The 21,115-nt window shown below is 41.7% G+C and overlaps 1 protein-coding gene across 1 annotated transcript in view; it reads left to right on the top strand.

Annotated features, from left to right (window-relative positions):
- The window catches only part of PLEKHA2 (pleckstrin homology domain containing A2), a 105,119-nt gene extending 89,667 nt beyond the window's left edge, over positions 1 to 15,452 (top strand). The window contains exons 10-12 of the mRNA XM_040346242.1: positions 8,759 to 8,822; positions 12,354 to 12,431; positions 14,441 to 15,452. Coding sequence (XP_040202176.1) covers positions 8,759 to 8,822; positions 12,354 to 12,431; positions 14,441 to 14,740 — 442 coding nt within the window. The 3' untranslated portion in view covers positions 14,741 to 15,452. The remainder of the gene's footprint in view (positions 1 to 8,758; positions 8,823 to 12,353; positions 12,432 to 14,440) is intronic.
- Positions 15,453 to 21,115: the final 5,663 nt, after the last annotated feature.

Genomic DNA, 21,115 nt, shown 5'->3' with positions numbered 1-21,115 from the left:
TTAACCCGACGTAAATGACGTTTTTTCTGAACGGCGCATGCGCCGTCCGTGGGGGTATCCCAGTGCGCATGCTCCAAATTAACCCGCAACAAGCCAATGCTTACGACGTGAACGTTATTCTAAGCCCTATTCGCGAACGACTTACGCAAACGACGTAAAATTTTCAAAATTCAACGCGGGAACGACGTCCATACTTAACATTGAGTATGCCTCATATAGCAGGGGTAACTTTACGCCAAAAAAAGCCTTACGGAAACAACGTAAAAATATGCGCCGGCCGAACGTACGTTTGTGGATTCGTGTATCTAGCTAATTTGCATACTCGACGCGGAATTGGACGGAAGCGCCACCTAGCGGCCAGCGTAAATATGCACCTTAGATCCGACGGCTAACTAAGAGCACCTTAGATCCGACGGCTAACTCCGACTAACTAAGAGGGTGCTATACCTGTACTAGAATGAATATAGAGGCTGTCTTTTGCTGACCTCATTTCTGAAACGCTAATTACCTGGCTTTCTCTGAATTTAATACTATTAGAGACACTGATAAAGTACAAACACCCAAATGAGAAAAATCAAAGTCACATCTGAATTCCTGGTCTGCCTAATGAGATCAGCAAAAACAGCCTTCATGCTTAATCTGTACAGGGTTCCTTTAACAGATTTAATCCTATATGCTATTTAAAAGTTTAAAAGCTGAATTCCTATAAATGTGAACAGATTCTCCTGCATAGCCAGTGACGCTCGTTATTCAGTGCAGCAATGCCATTGCCTTATGAAATGAGCAGCTTCCTCTTTTCGGAGATGTAAACCACAGCGCACAGGATGTCTCATCTAGTCTGCCTCACCTTTCTGTATTTCCTACATATGGAACCACACAAAGCATGCTAGACACCAAGATCACACCTACTGTCTCCAGGGTGACGGCTGCTAAAGAGGTCACTAGGGTAGGAGCCCCTGTCTGTGCCCTAGCAGCACAAGCGACCGTGGACGCAGCATGACTTATATGACGCAGCCATATATGACTATTGAGGCATCATTGGTATAAAGCAGCCCTCATGTCAGAATAACTGAAAAGTGATTTGTATGCACTAAAGCAGAATTCCTGTCAAATAGGTTAATACCAAGCATAGGCCTTATGCATACTGTGCGTTTAGCCCTAGTGCATGAGGCTCTGGCGTCTTGGTACAGGCAGAAGGCACAGGTGCATTGTCCAACCCTGATGCCGACAGCTGTCAAAATCTATAAGAGGCTGACAGCTGCTGTGACTGGATGGGGCACTGAGCGGTACGTACATTTAGCACAGGATGTGCCCAGGGACAATTGCCTGGGCACCTACTGCACTAAGTGTAAGTACCGCTCAGTGCCCCGTCCAGCCCCATCCAGCCGCCCAGCTGTCAGACCCTCATAGAGTTTCTTATACTGAGGAGCACCTGGTAGAAAAGTACATTTCACTTTCAAGCCCCTTTCACACGTGCGGACCGTTTAGGTCCGCCTGTCAGTTTTTTGGGCGGATCTGAACGGGCGCTCCATACAGGTCTATGGAGTGACGGATGTCAGCTGTGATTTTCCATCCGTCTGGCGGATCGGATGAAAATGGACTCTACAGTCCGTCTTTATCCGATCCCCCATAGAGGAGAGCGGCGCTCTGACAGGTCGGTCCCTGCACGTTGTGCAGACCTGTCATCTGCCTGCTCAGCGGGGATCGACGGAGCGATCCCTGCTGAGCATAGCGGAGTCCGTATACGGACACGTGTGTGAAAGGGGCCTTAGGAATTTTTGAAACATTTGATAGTCAAGGACTTTTTCAACAAACTTTCACAAAATCACGTGTTTTTTTTCAGCTTTTCTGCTCTTTACTACCACCTTTTGGTCAACTTCTGCTATTGTTGGTTGACTTTAACATTGGTTCTGAGCATACGTGTTTGTAATTTGGACAAAAGTCCGATGGACTTCTGTACACATGATAGGACTTTTGTTGCCGAAAAGTTTGTCTGTTTGCAGAGCGAATTTTGTCTGATGAAAACCGAAAAAGTTTGTCCGATGGAGCATACATTTGAAGTTTGTTGTCAAAAAGTCAGACCATGTGTATGGACGTTTAGTAGTAACTAGTAGCGATATATATATATGCGTCGTATCTCTGAGTCCGGCCGTCGTATCTATTCGCCTGATTCAGAGAATCAGTTACGCATAGATATCCCTAAGATCCAACTGGTGTAAGTGTCTTACACCGTCATATATTAGGCTGCATTTTCAAGCTGGCCGCTAGGTGGCGCTTCCGTATGTTTACGCGAGGAATATGCTAATTAGGTAGATACGGCGATTCAGAAACGTACGTCCGGCCGGCGCAATTTTTTACGTTGTTTACGTTAGGCTTTTTTTGGCGTATAGTTACCCCTGCTATATGAGGCGTAGCTAATGTTAAGTAGGGCCGTCGTTCCCGCGCCGAGTTTTGAAATTTTAGGTCGATTGCGTAAGTCATTCGCGAATAGGGCTGGACGTAATTTACGTTCACGTCGAAAGCAATGACGTTTTGCGGCGGATTTTCGAGCATGCGCACTGGGATTTATTCACGAACGGCGCATGCGCCGTTAAAAAAAACGTAAAGTACGTGGGGTCAACTCAAATTTAAATAAAACACGCCCCCAACATCCCCATTTGAATTAGGCGGGCTTACGCCACCACACATACGTTACGCCGCCGTAACTAAGGGTGCAAGTTCTTTCTGAATACAGAACTTGCGCCCAAAGTTACAGCAGCGTAACGTATCTTAGATACGTTACGCCGGGCGGACAGATAGACCATTCTATCTGAATCCGGCCCAATATTTATAACTATCTCTCGAAGATTTTGGAGGACACGATGGCCTTATTGGAGCTCAGTTATTTTCAGTTACACCTGTGATGGGCAAACCCTCTTCTAAGGTATAACACAAATGATTTGAAGACGCTTGCCATGCAGCTTCAGATTTGCCTGAGTTTCCAGCTACAAATATTTGCATTGATTTTTTTTTTTCCCCAGAGCGCAAGTAAAGTGTAACTATAATTTAGAAAAGAACTCCCCCCAGTGGTGTAGTGTTTGAATTGCAAAATTAAAATTCACAGAAGTAGTGAACTTTAAATCTGAACATTCCTCCTTGCAGTAGGGCCATTCAAGCACTGCAAGGGTTTAACTACTGGTTAACATGCAAAACAAACAGTGGTGCATAAATTAGAACAAATACATTTACTTTCGGCTCCCTAGAAATGGGGTTTGAACACTTTTCTCATTAAAGTGGTTCTGCTCTTCAACTCCAACTCTCCTGACAAGTTAACAATTCCTAGTGACCTTGCTTCTTACCCCATGTGTGCTTTACAGGCCCTGTTTTTCAGATACGCCATGTTGCACCCATGGAGTAACTTCAGACCAGGCTTAAAGCATTTCTAAAGCCTTTACGGAAACTCTTCTCGTGGTAATGTACAAACAACTTAAATGCCCTTCCATCCCTACTTAACTAGCTAAAACCACCCAGGCGTACCTTAGAACAGTGTTTCCCAACTCCAGTCCTCAAGGCGCCCCAACAGGTCATGTTTTCAGTCCTTCCAGTATTTTGCACAGGTGAGTTTCACTGCCTTATGTAATTACCACAGCTGTTACATCTGAGGGAAATCCTAAAATCATGACTTGTTGGGGCGCCTTGAGGACTGGAGTTGAGAAACATTGCCTTAGAAGATGTAAGGTTATTTTAGAGGTCGACCGATATGGGTTTTTCTATGGCCCATGCCGATGCCGATATTTAGAAATCAGGACGGCCGATGGCCGATATATAATGCCGATTTTTACGGCCGATATTTTGGGCCGATTTTTTTTTTTTTTGCTAGGCGTGGGTGGTGCTGCGTTGTGGAGAGGGATGGGTGGTGCTGCGTTGTGGAGAGGGATGGGTGGTGCTGCGTTGTGGAGAGGGATGGGTGGTGCTAGGCATGGGTGGTGCTGCGTTGTGGAATGAAAAATATTGATTTGCAATGCATTGTGAAAATGGATGAGAGTTACATTGTGAAGAGGATCTCCACAATGTAACTCTGATATACACCCAGAGTCATCCTCATCCATTTTCTCAATGCCAGCCTCAGCCAGGTTTCACTTTAAAAAAGACATTAAATAAAGTCTGCAGGGGGGGCACAATACAGTAGCACACAATTTTTCTCAACTTACCCTCCATACATGCTGGTATCTATCTGCATGCACCTGATAGGCTAAGTGCATGCTGATGAGATGACCAGCCAATCATTGAACAAGAGTGTAATACAAGCAGCCAGCAGGCTCCACCTCAGCAGGAAAGGAGGAAATATGCACAAGAAAGAAAGGCGAGGCCCAAAAAGCACGGGAAAGGAGACCAAACCAAGTTAACCCCTTCCCAGCCTGGGCAGACTATCTTACTAGGCAAAAACCCTTATTGTAGGCAACCTGCCTACACATATTTTCTTACTATGTATACAAGCAACAAATATAATATGTACTAATGTCAAAATGTATCTAAAATGTTGCACAAACAACATTTCAGATTGTACATAAAAGGCTAATATTGTGACACAAGATAATAGTAAAAGATGCAAAGATAAAAAAAGAAAATTAATCGAAAGATGAGGTAAGTGAAGGAGGACTGCACTAAGGTAAAGGAAGCTATTTAGGGGGGAAAAAATCCTTTACAACCCCTTTAAGCTTGGACCAATGTAAATAAGTATGTAACATACCTATGAGATACCCCAAGAAGCCGAAAATCAGTAGGCGCCGCTACTACAGTAACCGATGCTGCTTACTGAGTATACAAATATGTAAAAATTGCCATACCCAAACTTTAAAGCTTTAAACACAGCGCTGTGGCAAGATGTATGATACAAAGTACAAACAACACTTATTACAAAGAACAGAGAATAACACCCAACCAGGAGGAGACGGGACACAGGCATAAAGGTATTAGTGAAGTCTAAGGACTGACCTTTCAGGGTACAAACTTATCTCTTCATCAGGGTGAAGGTCTGTTTGGACCCAGAGAGTCAGTGAGCTCCATCACATAGCTGTATCTTACTGCACCGAGAAAAATGCTACTAAAATACCGCATGAGTTATTTTATTAAGTCATGCAGTATTTTAGTAGTGAAAGGCCCCGTACACACGGCCGAGGAACTCGACGTGCCAAACACATCGAGTTCCTCGGCCAGTTCAGCCCTGAAGCCGCCGAGGAGCTCGGCGGGCCGAGAGCTCCCATAGAGAAACGAGGAAATAGAGAACATGTTCTCTATTTCCTCGTCGAGCTCCTCGTCGGCTTCCTCGGCGAAATTGTACACACGGCCGGGTTTCTCTGCAGAATTCAGCCAGAAACTCGGTCGGAAGCTGAATTCTGCCGAGGAAACTGGTCGTGTGTACGGGGCTAAAGCCTGCTGAAATTTACCGCCAGCAGTAGCTGGCTTCCTTAACAACCAGAAACTGTCATGGTTGTTAAGGAGTTGGGTTCCCCGCTGACAGCTGAATGTAAACAAAAAAATGCTGGCAATAATAAAAATTAAGAAAAAATACAATATGGGGTCCCCCCCAATCCATACCAGGCCCTTAGGATCTGGTATGGATTTTGAGGGGTACCCCCACGCCAAAATGTAAAAAAAAATTGTATTGGGCCCCCCAAAATCCATACCAGACCCTTATCCGAGCATGCAGCCTGGCAGGCCAGGAAAGGGAGGAAACAAGCGAGCCCCCCCCCCCTCCTGAACCATACTAGTAGGCCACATGCCCTCAACATTGGGTTGGGTGCTTTGGGGCAGGGGGCTCCCCCCCAAAGCACCTTATTCCTATGTTGATGTGGACAATGGCCTCTACCCCATACTCATTCACATGGGGAGGGCGGGATCTGGGGGCTTCCAGATTCTGATAAGCCCCCCACCTGCACACTCCCACAGCCACCTTCCAGGATTGTGGGGAAGAGCCCCCCTGCCCCAAAGCACCCTTCTATGTTGAGGACATGTGGCCTGGTATGGTTCAGGAGGGGCACTTGCGCGTCCCTTCCCTTTCCTGACCTGCCAGGCTGCAAGCTTGGATAAGGGCCTGGTATGGATTGGGGGGGACCCCAAGCTGTTATTTTCTTTATTTTTATTGTCTACATTTTTTTTTTTTTACATTCAGCTGTCAGTGGGGAGCCCTGACAGCTGTCAGTGGGGAACCCTGCTGACAGCTGATGACTTATCATTTATTAAAAAGTTACTAAACCCACAACAATAAAATTAGTCTGTATATGCAGTAAAGCATGCTTGTTATACTCACCGTGGAACCTTTGGGGTTAATCCTGGGCATTGTGTGAAAAAACAGTTTAATCCTGTCTTCTCTAATGCTCCCCTTTATCCTCCACAGTCCCCAATCCATCTCCTGATAGAACAGAGTCTTGGAGTCACTGTGCACATGCTCAGCTTGGTGTGTATTGCTAGAGAGACCTTTTTTTTGGGGGATGGTGCATATGATCAGCACAAGGCCAATTAACACTGTCCAGACAAAGGGTCAGGGGTCCTGCAGCCTCATAGGGTAGTAGAATGAAAACTCCTCTTACAAGCTTTAACCAGACACGGACAAAAGTCACAAGACTATATACTGCTGATGAGAAAAGGTGTTTAGCAGTTTATATTTACTAAAATTATTGCATTTCCATGTTCTGTGTATTGTGGGAGACCTGTTATAGTGAATGCGGGGTCCTGGGTTTAGTAACACTGTAAGGAAGGATGCACAGCCACCCGCTCCTTAACAACCAGGTTGTTTACTGGTTGTTAAGGATGCCGGCGGCTGCTGGTTCTTTAAATATCGCATGCCGGATACCACTATTTATGTATATACTGCATTTATTTTTATTTTTTTGTGTATTGACTTTCACTTCTGTTTGATTCAGTATTAACCAATCGTTTTTGCTTCATTCGGCATATACTGCATAAAGCAGTAGTGTATTGACATTTTCAGGGTCGCATGTGGTATTTCGGAAAAACACCTAAATACGGCATGTGATCTGGTAATGTGAATGTTGCCCAGTATTTTCCAATACATTGGGACAGCTTATTTGATGAGTTATCATTATTCTAAATATTGCTTATTTTCTTGCCCTGTGAAAGGCCATGTACTGTATGTGTGCTGATCCCCTGGAGTCAGGCTGACACGAGGTGTGGAGGTGGGTGGTTGAAGTGTGGACATAGAACATAGAGAACATACTGATACTGTCCAGACCCTCTTCCCGCACTCGCCCAGTCATCTCTCTCAAGCATGTGCCCAACACATCATCCGGTAAACATAATTACTGGAACGTCATAATTACTTCCTGCGTCAGTGAAGTCACGTCTAGCGAGATGTCACACACAGCCTTGGCCTTGATTCTAAGAAAAGTCATCACTTCTAACCACAAGAATGAAGTTATCTCCACATCAGACTTGTTAAGCAAGTTATACAGTTTAGCAATTATGTTATGATCATTTGTGTTATTAGTAGGTCTGTATGCCACTCACTTATAATACTTTTTAATTGCTGAAGAATGCTATATTATATATGTCTCCTGATATATATACTAGATAGATAGATAGATAGATAGAATGCAATGATTTGCAAATCTCAAAAACTCATATTTTATTCACAGTAGAAAATAGAAAACATACAGTATCAAATGTTTTAACTGAGAAAATGTACTATTTAAAGAAAAAGTAAGGTCAGTTTAAAATTGACAGCAGCAAAAGAGCTGGAAGAACATTTTGCAACTAATTTAGGTTAATTGGCAACAGGTCGGTAACATGACTGGGTATAAAAAGGGCATCTTAGAGAGTCAGAGTGTCTCAAAAAAAAAATGGGTAGAGATTCATCAATCTATGAAAAGCTGTGTCTAAACATTATCAAACAATTTCACAATAATGTTCCTCAATGTAAAATTACAAAGACTTTAACTATATCATCATCTACAGTAAACAATATCATCAAAATATTCAAAGAATCTGGAGAAATCTCTATGTGCAAGGGACAAGGCTGAGATAGAATATTCGATGCCCGTGATTCGGGCCCTCAGAGGGCACTACAAATAAAAACAGGCATAGGCGTGTGCAGGGGGTGTGCCTGGGCACATCAAATCACTATGTGCGGTGCAGATTTCTCGTACTGCCTGGGCTTCCTCCTTTTGTTGGCCCCACTACAGCAACATTTTCCCCATCAGAAGTACCAGTGTGACCCACGATTAGTTAGTGTGCCACTCATGCTTGATCGTAGTGGGGAGTAGGGTGGATGATGTCGCGTCTGCTGCATGAGTGGCGGCAAGGGATGGAGCTCGTCTCCTGTGATCAATGAAGGGAGGAATGGAAAAATCCCTGGTGCCCCACATCCACGGAATCCTGTGGTAGGTATGAGAGAGACAACCTCAGCCTGGGCTCCTGCCAGGCCACACCCAGACTCAGGATTCTGTTGATGTGGGGCACCAGGGATTTTCCCTTTCCTCCCTTTAGTGACCAGTGCCAGTGTCTGGGACTGCCTTTCCAGTGCCCAGCTTTCTATATGACAAACCCATCCTTCAAGTGTCTATATGCAGAACTTGGGACAAACCAAATGGGTGAAATCTGTGATTTGGCAATGGTAAATGGTGACAGCCAATACAAACCTTGGGAATAAAAGTCCATATACTGGACAAATACTGTGTTTTTTTTCTGGGTATTTGTTTTGCAAGAAATAAGTAGATCTGGATAATTGTATTCCAATAACTTTTTTTTTTTTTTCTTATAGGGATTTACTTATGAGGGACAATCTGTTTGAAGTTATTACTGCTCCAAGAACATTCTATATACAGGTAATTTTTTTTAATGTTGGTGCTATATTATTAATAGAATATATACACAGTATATACCCTGTATGTCCAGAAATCACTATTCCTTGGCATTTTGTACACATAATTTCATGTAAGTTGGACCATATGTTTTCACAAGTGGTCAAAGACAGCTTGTTCTCACCATAAGGGAGATGGTGCAGTGGAGTCCAATGCAACAGTGAATAGTAGGTCCAATGCGGAATAAAAAATTAAAACACGTTCTAAGTGTAGACTGTATTTATTCCAGGGAAAGGTAAAACACAGCACTTCACCATACTACTGTCAGTCTGGTATGTCTGCAGACAATCTGCCAGAAAACAACTGGCCAGTAGGTGACAGGCAATGTAAAATAAAAATAAAAACTCGGAGAAACAGCCACGAGCGGCAGCAGAAAGAACGCGGGTGACGTCAAAGGAAAAACTCCTCCTCCGTACGCACGTTACGTCCGGATTGGATTTCGTCAGCGGTGGGTGACACCAATCCAATGGTGAAGTGCTGTTTTTTACCTTTCCCTGGAATAAACACAGTCTACACTTAGAATGTGTTTTTATTTTTTATTCCGCATTGGACCTACTATTCACTGCTGCATTGGACTCCACTGCACCATCTCCCTTATGGTGAGAGCAAGCTGTCTTTGACCACTTGTGAAAACATATGGTCCAACTCATCTGGTAAGGAGGCACTTCTTATATTGGTGGAGGATATCATCACATTTGCCGAAGATGTTTGCGATCTCACTGGGTGTCCTCTTAATTCTTGATTCTTCAGTCAAGGACTTTATTTGCGCTGCACTTTTATTAATTTTTTTTTCATTTGTACTTTTTGAGGCTTTTTGTGATTGCCTCTGTTGGTGTTCAGCTTGCAATCAATTTAGTTTTATTTGTAAAATTTGTGCGCTGATTGCTGTTTTTTCTTGAAATAGTAACATGGCATAATAAATAAATTGTTAACTCAACCAATTAGTTAAGACCCATGGTGACCACATGATTGCTGTGATAAAACATCGAATGGGAAGACTCTACGCATTTCGTGGAGTTGTATCCACTCATCAGGAGCTAATTGGGGACACCTATAATATAGAATTATTTAATTAATGGTAATTAAATAAAATAGGGAGAGCGGGAACAATAAATGTAATCCTAGCACTCTTACCTGGGGGTACCACTTTAGCATACCATCCCCATGCTGATCATTTTACCATTTGTTTATAGATGCCTTAAGGCTCCTATTCATCACTACATCATTTAAAGGGGGATTCTTTCTATGCAATTATTCCTCACTCCTTTTGGACGGCTCCGCCACAGCAGTATTTTCCGCCTCAGCTCCCCGGGGGGTTTGGTCTTTCGTTCCCCCCCATGGCATTTTCAACCTTTAACATTAGCAGTTACCCTCTTATTCAATCCGTATATTTACCCCCAGGTAAGAGTGCTAGGATTATTGATGTAACATATATGTCATTAGATGCATTATGCTCTAGTCTGTCATGAATAAACTGTCCGTTTACTATATATTGAGTGTCTCATCCAACCCAAGTGTTGTTTCATTTAAAGTCCCAATGTCCCCTTGTCCCTATCTGACCCTTTTTGTTCACATTATCGGGGATGGAGACCTGTATGCTATATAAACCATGGTCTCATTTAAAGTCCCAACAACAATTTTTTCTATACCTGGGATGTAGTGCATTGACCCCATGGGTGGGTTCATGCCTACATTTATTACAATCTATGTATAGTAAAAGACTGAATATATTTTAATATTTCCATATTCAAAACCTGTTAGTATCACACTTGGTCATATAGCCATACCTCGGAAACAGGAAGTGATAACCTCTGCAGAACATTACAACAATCATCTATGTTTGACAGTCGGGCCACTAGCAGCGTCTAAAAGTAGTCAGCAATGGCAGCCGCCATATTTTTTAACCTACCAGGTTCACTCGATTGACAATATTCTAGTTTTGGATCTGCATGTGAATAAAATACAGAAAAGACGTAAGATGCTGTAAGTGCCAAGGAACGCTCCAATTCCCGCCATTTAATTCACGCAATAATCAAGACGTTCAGATCTAATATCAGCTGTTTATGTTGGAGGAACTTAACTGAAACCTCTGAATGAAAACACAGCTTATTTAAACATGGAAACGTGTTATTCTCACACATTAATTTATGGAAGCATCTAAAGAACTTGGTGACAGATTGTGGCAGACAGGCCTTTCTGGAGATGGCTGTGACATCAGCCCAGGCTCAGCTGTCTCACAAATGCTTACTTTATTTCTGCCACGTGTTCCTCATGTGAAGTGATGCCAGGTGGGCACTGGATGAACCACATCTTTTTAACTGACAGTGTTTTTTTTTTATAGAACCTGGTTCTCCTTTTGTTACAATAGCCAACTTACTGTCACACAAGGTGTAAGTGGATCACGTGATGAGAACGACACTGTGCCGCAACACCATTTATACACTGATCCTTCTCTCATCAAAAAAAAAACAGTGCTGTGCTAGTTTGACCGATAATTATTGTGTCATGAAACACTGTACAATTTTTTTTTATTATGATCAGAAAATATCTTTTGGTGGTATTTAATAACTTCTAGGGTTTAAGTTTATTTTTTTTATCATTTTTAGATAAACTTTTTTTGGTGGTATAACCACTTGGGTTTTTAGCTATCATGTTTAGACTCTCTTTTTGTGGCATTTAATAACCACTGGGGTTTAAACTTTTTATAATTTTTAGATACTATCTTTTTGTGCTATTTAATAACCACTGGGGTTTCATTGTTTTCACAATTTTTAGATACTCTGTTTAGGTGGTATTTAATAAGCACTGGGCTTCTCATTTTTATTTATTTTTATAATTTTAGGTACTGTCTTTTGTTGGTATCTACGGTAGTAACCATTGTAGTTTTTTACATTTTATCATTTCTAGATACTTACTGTTTTTTTTATTTTTTACATGTTTTACTCTTTTATAGGTAGATTCAAAGAGATGGGCTTAACTTTGCGGCGGCGTAGCTTAGCCTGTTTAGGCTACGCCGCCGTAAATTAGCTAGGCTAGTAATGATTCTCAATATACTTGCCTGCTAATATACGGCGGCGTAGCCTAAAGCGGGCGGGCGTAAGGGCGCCGAATTCAAATGACTTGGAGGGGGGCGTGTTTGATGGTAATGAGGCTTGACCTCACGTTTTTGACGGGTTTTTTTTCACTGCGCATGCGCCGGGCGACCACATTTCCCAGTGTGCATTGCGGTTACGTACGCCGCACGGGCCTATTGATTTAGACGTGGACGTAAACTACGTAAATCCCTTATCTACTGATAAGTCGGCCTAACTCTTACTGAATCTACCTATTAGTGCCTGCTTGCTCTGGGTCTGAGTATAGAAGCCAGACACAGTCAGGCAGCCATCTTTTTCAGCAGGAGGTCAGAAGCACCAACCTCTGTACTTATCTCTTGACATCTGTACATTTGAATGTAATCTTCTCTGAATTTACTCTCATCTGATCCCATCCCCATAGACTGACAGCCCGCAAGAGATGCACAGCTGGATAAGGGCAATAAATACCGCCATTCAAGCCTACAGAATGCGCTATCGGGTATGTAAATAATATATTCTTTACTGACTGACATATGATCACTTGATAAACTAAAAGTCCATATCATTTCATAAATGCTGATGATTAAACCTGAACTCTAGCCTTACCTTTAGCCTTACACAGTTGTACAGGCTCCTCTCCTGTACTCAAAATACTGCTTCTTGCAGTGTCTGTCTAGCCCACCTCATTTCCTGGCAGGAGGATGTCCAGCATTATCTAGCCCAGGAGTCTCCAAACTTTTTAAGGGCCAGTTTATTGTCCTTTAGACTTTAGGAGGGCCGGATTGTGGCCAGCAGGGGCAAGAAATGTCGGCATCAGTGAGAATAAATATGGCCTCAGGATTGGTGATCAATAGGATGGGTAGTGCCCCTATTAGTAGGAGGAATAGTATCCCATCATTGGTATCAGTGGAGGAAAGAGTGCCCCATTGTTGGTGTCAGTGAGAGGAATAGTACCCCAGGGACCGGATAGAAGCTAGCAAAGGGCCACATCTGGCCCTCGGGCCGCAGTTTGGAGACCCCCTGATCTAGCCCATTCCTCCCTGACCCGACTGTCCCTGACCCAACCCTTTCAGTCCGAGCATTTTATTTCTTTCAATTTTGGAGACTCTGCATCACACATGGACATTACTTAGAACAGACTGGATGCTTATACTCACTCCTCTATGCCATGGATATGCAATTAGTGGACCTCCAGCTGTTGCAGAACTACAAGTCCCATGAGGCATAGCAAGACCCTGAAAACCACAAGCATGACACCCAGAGGCAGAGGCATGATGGGACTTGTAGTTTTGCAACAGCAGAAGGTCCACTAATTGCATATCCCCTCTATAGACTGACACCCACCCATCAAGGCATTTTGATATTTGCATAACTCCTCCCAAGAGTCAGACCACTGTATCTTGAGAGGGGTACTGGGGCAGGGTGCTGTGATGTTTTGGGGAAATCAAGTACAATACCCTCCTAAAATGATGTATGTAATGAAAAGGGAAAGGTTTTATTTAAAGATTTCATTAGCATGTTGATGAGGGGAAAAAGGAGGAACCAGGAAAAGTCAAATATAAGCAGCAAAAACTTCATGTTTTTTAAGTAACCCTAACAGGTGTCTGCTCCCTGCTCTATTGTATTGATTGTTCATAACTTTTCAAACAAATCATTCAAATTAATTGAATAATAATGCAATCTAAAATACCTTTGGTATTTTATTTAATCTTTCAAGCCACATAGTTTAATGAGGAGCGCTCCTTGGGCCTGTCAGATGGCCCCCCCCCCCCCCAATGGGTGTACAGACCTTTGATTTAGAACACCTCTTGTAAAATGATATATTTAGAAAGGCCTTAAATTTCTTCTTCTTCTTTTTTTTTTTTTTTTTATGAGTCATTTTCCATATATGTATAATGAATATGCCATTAGGTATTTCAACAGTCACACTTAAAATATTACTGGGATTTCACAACCAGATTTTAAAATTAGAGACGGCAAAAGTCAGGAAAACAAGATTGTGCAATCTGGTGTCTGACTTTCCGGGCAGCTTCATTTGGCGTGCTATCATGTGTGCCTGTTAGATGGGTGACAGAAGTTTAAAGGACCCCAGTGATTGACATACATGACAGCCATATGTCAGGAGAGTTTTGTTTATTAGTATTTTATATCAGTTGGCCTATACTAGCTGACTAATAGGGAATGTTTCTGATGTCTATATAGAAGTCTGGCACTGGTAGTTTCTGATGTTGGGCTTTGACACGGAAAGAGTTAAAACAATAGTTTCCCTATAGGGCAGTAACCCTTAAAGGATAGGTTCACCTTCTAAAAAAAAAAAAAATTATAGATGCATGCACATGATTGGTTGATTATAGTCAGCAGAGTTTCACCTCACTTACTAAGCTTTAGGAGAAATTTCCGTGGAACTTGAACAAATTTCCTTGCAAAGTGAACAGTTTTGTCTTTAGCAAATCTACTATGTGTGAGTTTTTTTTTTTTTTTTTAATCATACCACTGTTTTTCTTACAGGAGTCCTGTGGGCGTACTATGTCTCTCAACCGATCTGTCTCTTTACAAGCCTCTTTTCATTCTTCACCCTACTGTGATGATAAGCGTCCGCTAGGAAAGTCTACATCTCTGAAATCTTCATGGCAGCCTTGGACACCAGTACCCAAACGTGAGCCCGAGCAGCCAGGAGAAATGGCAGGGGCAGAATCGAGGGATGAAGCTGGAAGTCGAGCCAGACACTGGTCTGAACCACAACGACAGACAGATAGTTCATTTCCGTTCAGACTAGAGGAAATGAACATTCGTTCATCTGATGTGTAGCAAGATGGCTGCAGCACATAGTTGGACTATCGTAAAATTTCGCAAAATGCCTTGGTACCGGACAAAGAAGAATTCCTCCCTTGAGGGTAAAATGGGTTTAAGTTGGCCCTAAATGGAGACGGGTCCACATTTGCTGCTTGGCTTCAGCCAACCACCTTTATTGAACTCTCATTATCGGTTATTTACATCTGTACAATAGTATTTTTTCCAGTACAGAGTGATCACAGCAGGAATTTGCAAAAATACGAAGGAAACTTTTTTTTCTCTCTCTACAGCAGGAATTTGGTTATTGTCTTTGGGTACTTATTTGCCAACAGTGGTTGGTATTTGGCTGAATATACTCGGTAGTGTAAAAAGACATATTGGAAGTGGTTGGGGTATATGAAGGTGAATAATTCCACTGATTCCACCTGGAAATTAGAGCATTTATGGTGGAACCTACAGGCGGTGCAGTTGCTGCTGCATGGCATGATGGGGTTTGGGTTTCAGCATTCCCTAGAGCCATGCTTAGAAAAGGAGGAATGTCTACTCACAGCAATAATATGTACTGTATAGTCTCCAAATGTAAATACAACACTCCACCTACAATGGCATCTTTGCTCTGTTGTATGCAAATATGGAAAATATGAAGCCCTAGGTGATGTGAGTGGAAGCACAATGCCAATTGATATAGCTTGCTATATAGATACCATGTTACAGTATTCATTTGTTTTAAAAAAAAAAAAGTATGCTGGAAGATGCTTTATGGCATAAAACCCAGAACTTCACTGTGAAAAAAAATGGAAGTGCCTCTTTGATAAGGCTCTGTTGAGAGTCATAATAGTGCCATTTGTCTGACTGTGGTCAGGAGTTCAGGCCATGCGTGGTGTTATTGGCTAGGCTCCATAGAAGTAGTTGATAGGTTCTGAGTGATCATGCATATGGATGTATCTGTCTGCAACTTTTTGGCGAAAAACTCAACTTTTGTTGAAAAAAACCAAAAACAATCCCCTCTATGAACATCGCAAGAATTTTAACAAACTTTGTAGTAGAGTCCTATCTTTTTATTTTCTGAAGAAAAAAACTGTGTGTTCCACTACAGTGCCTTAAAAAAGTATTCATACCCCTTGAAATGTTCCACATTTTGTCATGGTGCAACCAAAATCGTAAATGTATTTAATTGGGATTGATAGACCAACACAAAGTGGCACATAATTGGGAAGCGGAAGGAATATGATAAATGGTTTTCACAATTTTCTACAAATAAATATGTGAAAAGTGTGGTGTGCGTTTGTATTCAGCCCCCTTTACTCTGATACCCCTAACTTAAATCTAGTGAAACCAATTGCCTTCAGAAGTCACCTAATTAGTAAATAGAGACCACCTGTGTATAATTTAATCTCAGTATAAATACAGCTGTTCTGTGACGCTGTCAGAGGTTTGTTAGAGAACCTTAGCGAACAAAAAGCAACATGAAGGCCAAGAAACACACCAGACAGGTCAGAGATAAAGTTGTGGAGAAGTTTAAAGCAGGGTTAGGTTATAAAAAAAAATATTCCAAAGTTTGAACAACTCACAGATTACTCATCCGAAAACAGAAACTGCTCTGTGAAATGATGGAAAATGGAAAGAGTATGGCACAACTGCAAATCTACGAAGACATAACCGTCCACCTAAACTGACAGGCAGGGCAAGGAGAGAATACATCAGAGAAGCAGCCAAGACGCCCATGGTAACTCTGGAGGAGCTGCAGAGATCCACAGCTCAGGTGTGAGAATCCACGGGACAACTATAATGCCGCGTACACACCATCACTTTATGTGATGAAAAAAAACTACGTTTTTAAAAACGTCAATTTAAATGACCGTGTGGGGGAAAACGTTGTTTTATGTCTTGTGAAAAACGACAAAAAAAAATTGAAGCATGCTTCAATTTTTTGTGTCGTTTTTCAAAACGTCGTTTTTTGTGTCACAGAAATTGACCGTGTGTAGCAAAAATCGACGTTTAAAACAACGTTTTAAAACCCGCGCATGCCCAGAAGCTAGTTATGAAGCGAGCTTTAATGGAAAAAAGTGGTGAACGTAACCTCGCTTTGCTAGAGCATTGTGAAAAAACGATGGTGTGTAGGCAACTTCGTCTTTGAAAAATTGAAGTTTCAAAAACGTCGTTTTTACTTCACAGAAAATGTCGTTTTTTTTCCATCACATAAAGTGATGGTGTGTATGCGGCATTAGTCGTGCACTCCACAAATTTGGCCTTTATGGAAGAGTGGCATGAAGAAAGCCATTGAAGTTCCGTTTGCGGTTTGCAAGAAGCCATGTGGGGAGAAGGTCCTCTGGTCAGATGACACCAAAATTTTACTTTTTGGCCTAAAAGCAAAATGAACACTGCACATCACCCTGAACACATCATCCCCACTGTGAAACATGGTGGTGACTTTTCTACAGCAGGGACAGGGAAGCTGGTCAGAGTTGACGGGAAGATGGATGGAGCCAAATACAGGGCAATCTTAGAAGAGTCTGCAAAAGACTTGAGACTGGGGCGGAGGTTCACCTTCCAGCAGGAAAACGACCCTAAACATACAGCCAGAGCTACAATAGAATGGTTTATATCAAAGCATATTCATGCATTAGAATGGCCCAGTCAAATCCCATTGAGAATCTGTGGCAAGACTTGAAAGATGTTTTTCACAGATGCTCTCCATCCAATCTGACAGATCTTAAACTATTTTGCAAAGGATAATGGTCAAAAATGTCACTCTACAGATGTGCAAAGCTGGTAGAGACATCCCCAAAAAGACTTGCAGCGAAAGGTGGTTCTACAAAGTATTGAATACAAATGCAGGCCACACTTTTCACATATTTATTTGTAAAACATTTTGAAAACCATTTATCATTTTCCTTCCAATTCACAATTATGTGCCACTTTGTGTTGGTCTATCACAAAAAATCCCAATAAAATACATTTACGTTTTTGGCTGTAACATGAAATAATGTGGAATATTTCATTTCTGGGCATTTATGTTTTTTGACAGTTTTAGAAAATTACAACAGCTGCAGATTGAAATGGGAAGTTCATTTTTTTATTTAACAATGAATTACAAAATGGCTTGTGTGGCAATTTTATATGCTATATTATTTTTTTTTTTACAAAAGTGGAATTAAAAAAATATAGTGGCTGCTACCAAGCATGCAGTCTTGGGCTGTTCAGATGGGCAAAGCCCCTGCACTTCTGCCAGGTATTTTGCAATCTAAAGCTGGCCATACACAATAGTGTCTGGTTCAGCAGGGACCAGCTGAATTTACATTAATTTGCAAATGTTTGATTGACTTCTGTTGAAGCGACATTTTTCTTTGATCAGCAGCTGCAGGCAATTAGCTGCATCTGCTGATCAGTGTATAATGACAGGGACGGGTCCTGCTGTCAGAATACAAGGTGGCGGTGGGGGAGGAATTCCTCCACCTACTTTGTTTGTGAGGATGGAGGATTTTTTTTTTTTTCCACTGCCTGAATTAAAAAGAAATTAACCATTTATGGCTATCTTAAAGCGTAATTAAACCCTCCTATCCTTTACAGCCAAGGAAGTTGCCATCATAACCTCTGTTTGAGTTGCCATGGTGTAATCAGTTCTGACACCAGCCATTAGATGGATTAATAGTTCAGTTGAGAGCACAAGCAATTATGACAGTTATCATTCACAGCATACCTGGAATTTTATGTTTTGGGCAAACGGGTGAATCAATGGGTTTAGTTCTGCTTTAAGTTGAGCCTGGGTTATACCAAATTCTAATGCCGCGTACACACCATCACTTTATGTGATGGAAAAAAACGCCGTTTTTAAAAACGTCAATTTAAATGACCGTGTGTGGGGGAAAACGTTGTTTTATGTCTTGTGAAAAACGAAAAAAAAAATGAAAGCATGCTTCAATTTTTTGTGTCGTTTTTCAAAACGTCGTTTTTTGTTTCACAAAAATTGACTGTGTGTAGCAAAAAACGTCGTTTAAAACAACGTTTTTAAACCCGCGCATGCCCAGAAGCTAGTTATGAAGCGAGCTTCAATGGAAAAAAGTGGTGAACGTAACCTCGCTTTGCTAGAGCATTGAAAAAACGGTGGTGTGCAGGCAACGTCGTTTTTTGAAAATTGAAGTTTCAAAAACGTCGTTTTTTACTTCACAGAAAATGTCGTTTTTTTCCATCACATAAAGTGATGGTGTGTACGCGGCATAACACTTCCTGGTAGTGTTGAAACTTGCCTGTCACTTCCTGGTTCCTTCACTTTACTATCGGCCAATGAAGCAGCCCGTTATAGCCATAAGCCAATAGGAATGCCCAACTGGAAGGATGAAGCAGCAGATTTCTGTACTTCCGTGAAGCTTTGCAGATCAGAATGTCACAGAATTTGGTCAATGCAGCAAGGACTTTGTGAGGCATGACCATGCACCTCTAGGTGCCTTCAGGTAAAGTTACCTGCCCATCTGAATGAGTCCTAATACCTGACTATAGTTTTTTTGGCACAATCACTGTAATGCCGTGTACACACAAATGGAAATTCCGACAAGAAAAGTCAGATGTGAGCTTTTGGTCGAAAATTCCGTCCGTGTGTATGCTCCATCGGATTTTTGCCGTCGGAATTTACACCAACAAAAGATTGAGAGCTGGTTCTCAAATTTTCAGACGAAAAAAAATTCCTATCAGAAATTCCGTTCCTCTGTAGCAATTCTGACTCACAAAAAAACGTGCATGCTCAGAATCAAGCAGAAGAGCCAAACTGCCTATTGAACTTCATTGATCTCGGCTCGTCATATGTCTTGTACGTCACCCCGTTCTTGGCGGTCGGAATTTTCGACAGCATTTGTGTGACTGTATGTATGCAACAGAAGTTTGAGCCAACATTCCGTCTAAAAAAAAAAACACGGTTTTCTTGTTGGAATAAGTCAAGTATAAGGACACCTAGAACACCTATTTTGGTAGCCACAGATGGTGTACACAGAAAAAAAAAAGATATAAGTGTGAGTACTTGCTATTTTGTTAAATCCATTATAAGCACATCCCATGTTACCTGCAGTGTCTGCAGCTACAGTGGTGCCATTTCCCCTCTTCATCAAAGCTGTGCAGGAGTCAGGAGGAGGTCGTTTTGTGCATATACCATTATTTATATTAGCTCATGTTCAAAAAAAATTCAGATTCATGTTAAAAGCAATAATCTAGAGGGGCCATTTTGTTGAACCACTGCTCTATAACATGTGCAGTTTTTTATTATACATTCGAGGGTCTATTTATAAAACATTTGTTGCATGAATTTTCTGAAACATTTGTACAAACCAAACAAAATTTCTCCCTATGTTTTCTAATAGATTAAGTCCTGTATCATCAGCTCCATCTAGTGGCCAAAATAAAGTATAGTTTCATAAAACTATACTGCATTTTGGCCACTAGATGGAGTGGATAATACAGGAGTTAAAAGAGTAGGGTGGCCAAAGTTCTTTTCGGCCATACTTCTCTTTTGGGTGCGCGTATTTCTACACTCCTGTGACCCAGATTCAGTCGTCAGCGGGCTTTCCAGGCTCTGCTTTCCAGATGTCTGACCGGCAGCTAGCTCAGGCTCCCAGCGCACTGCTGAGAGCCTAAGCCAGTTGCTCCTGCCCTCTCCACAGCCCAGTGCTCCAGTGAGCGCTGGAGGGGCAGAGCAGAGAGTGGTGACTGACAGTCACTGCTCTCTGCTCCAAGAAGACTGAGAACTGAGTGATCCGCGGTCATGTGTTGCTTCAGTTCTCAGGCCTCATGCACACTGGACGTTATAAAAAGCCAGTAGAGTTAGCTGTAGAAAGCTGTAGCTGTAGAATGAGTTTTGCAGCATTTTTGCTGTAGCGTTTTTTAGCTGTAGTCATTTTTAGCTTTTTCTTTGCATAACTATACTCTCGCAAAAGCTTATGGCTCCAAAATACTGATAAACACAGAATAGGTGTGTTTTCAGCATTTTTTCCCCCCGTTTTTCAGTGTTTTTAAGCTTTTATCAGAGTCAGAGCATTTCCACAGCTGAAAAATTCCCCTTAAAACCCACTCGTTCTGTTTGTTTGTTTTCCAGACAGAAAAGGCTGATAACAGCCTATGTCTTTTTTGCTTGCACAATCTCATTCATTCACAGACTTTATACACATTCATATATTGTTTTCATTTACAAGTTATTTTTGTTTTTCACGTGCATTTTTATTTTTAGTCAATTGTTTAGTTTCAGTGATGCATAGCAATTGACCTTACGATTTTGTGTCACCTTCACTTATTTGTGTCACGCCAGGAATTTTTTGGTATCGCATCAGAATCTCTATACACTAGAATTTGCGCTGTACCTCTTCTTTTCTTTACATAGGATAAAATGCTGGGGAGTTTATTGATTGC

This window comes from Rana temporaria, chromosome 3 (genome assembly GCF_905171775.1).
Source record: "Rana temporaria chromosome 3, aRanTem1.1, whole genome shotgun sequence".
Taxonomy (NCBI): domain Eukaryota; kingdom Metazoa; phylum Chordata; class Amphibia; order Anura; family Ranidae; genus Rana; species Rana temporaria.
This window is presented reverse-complemented; position numbering and strand designations above follow the sequence as displayed.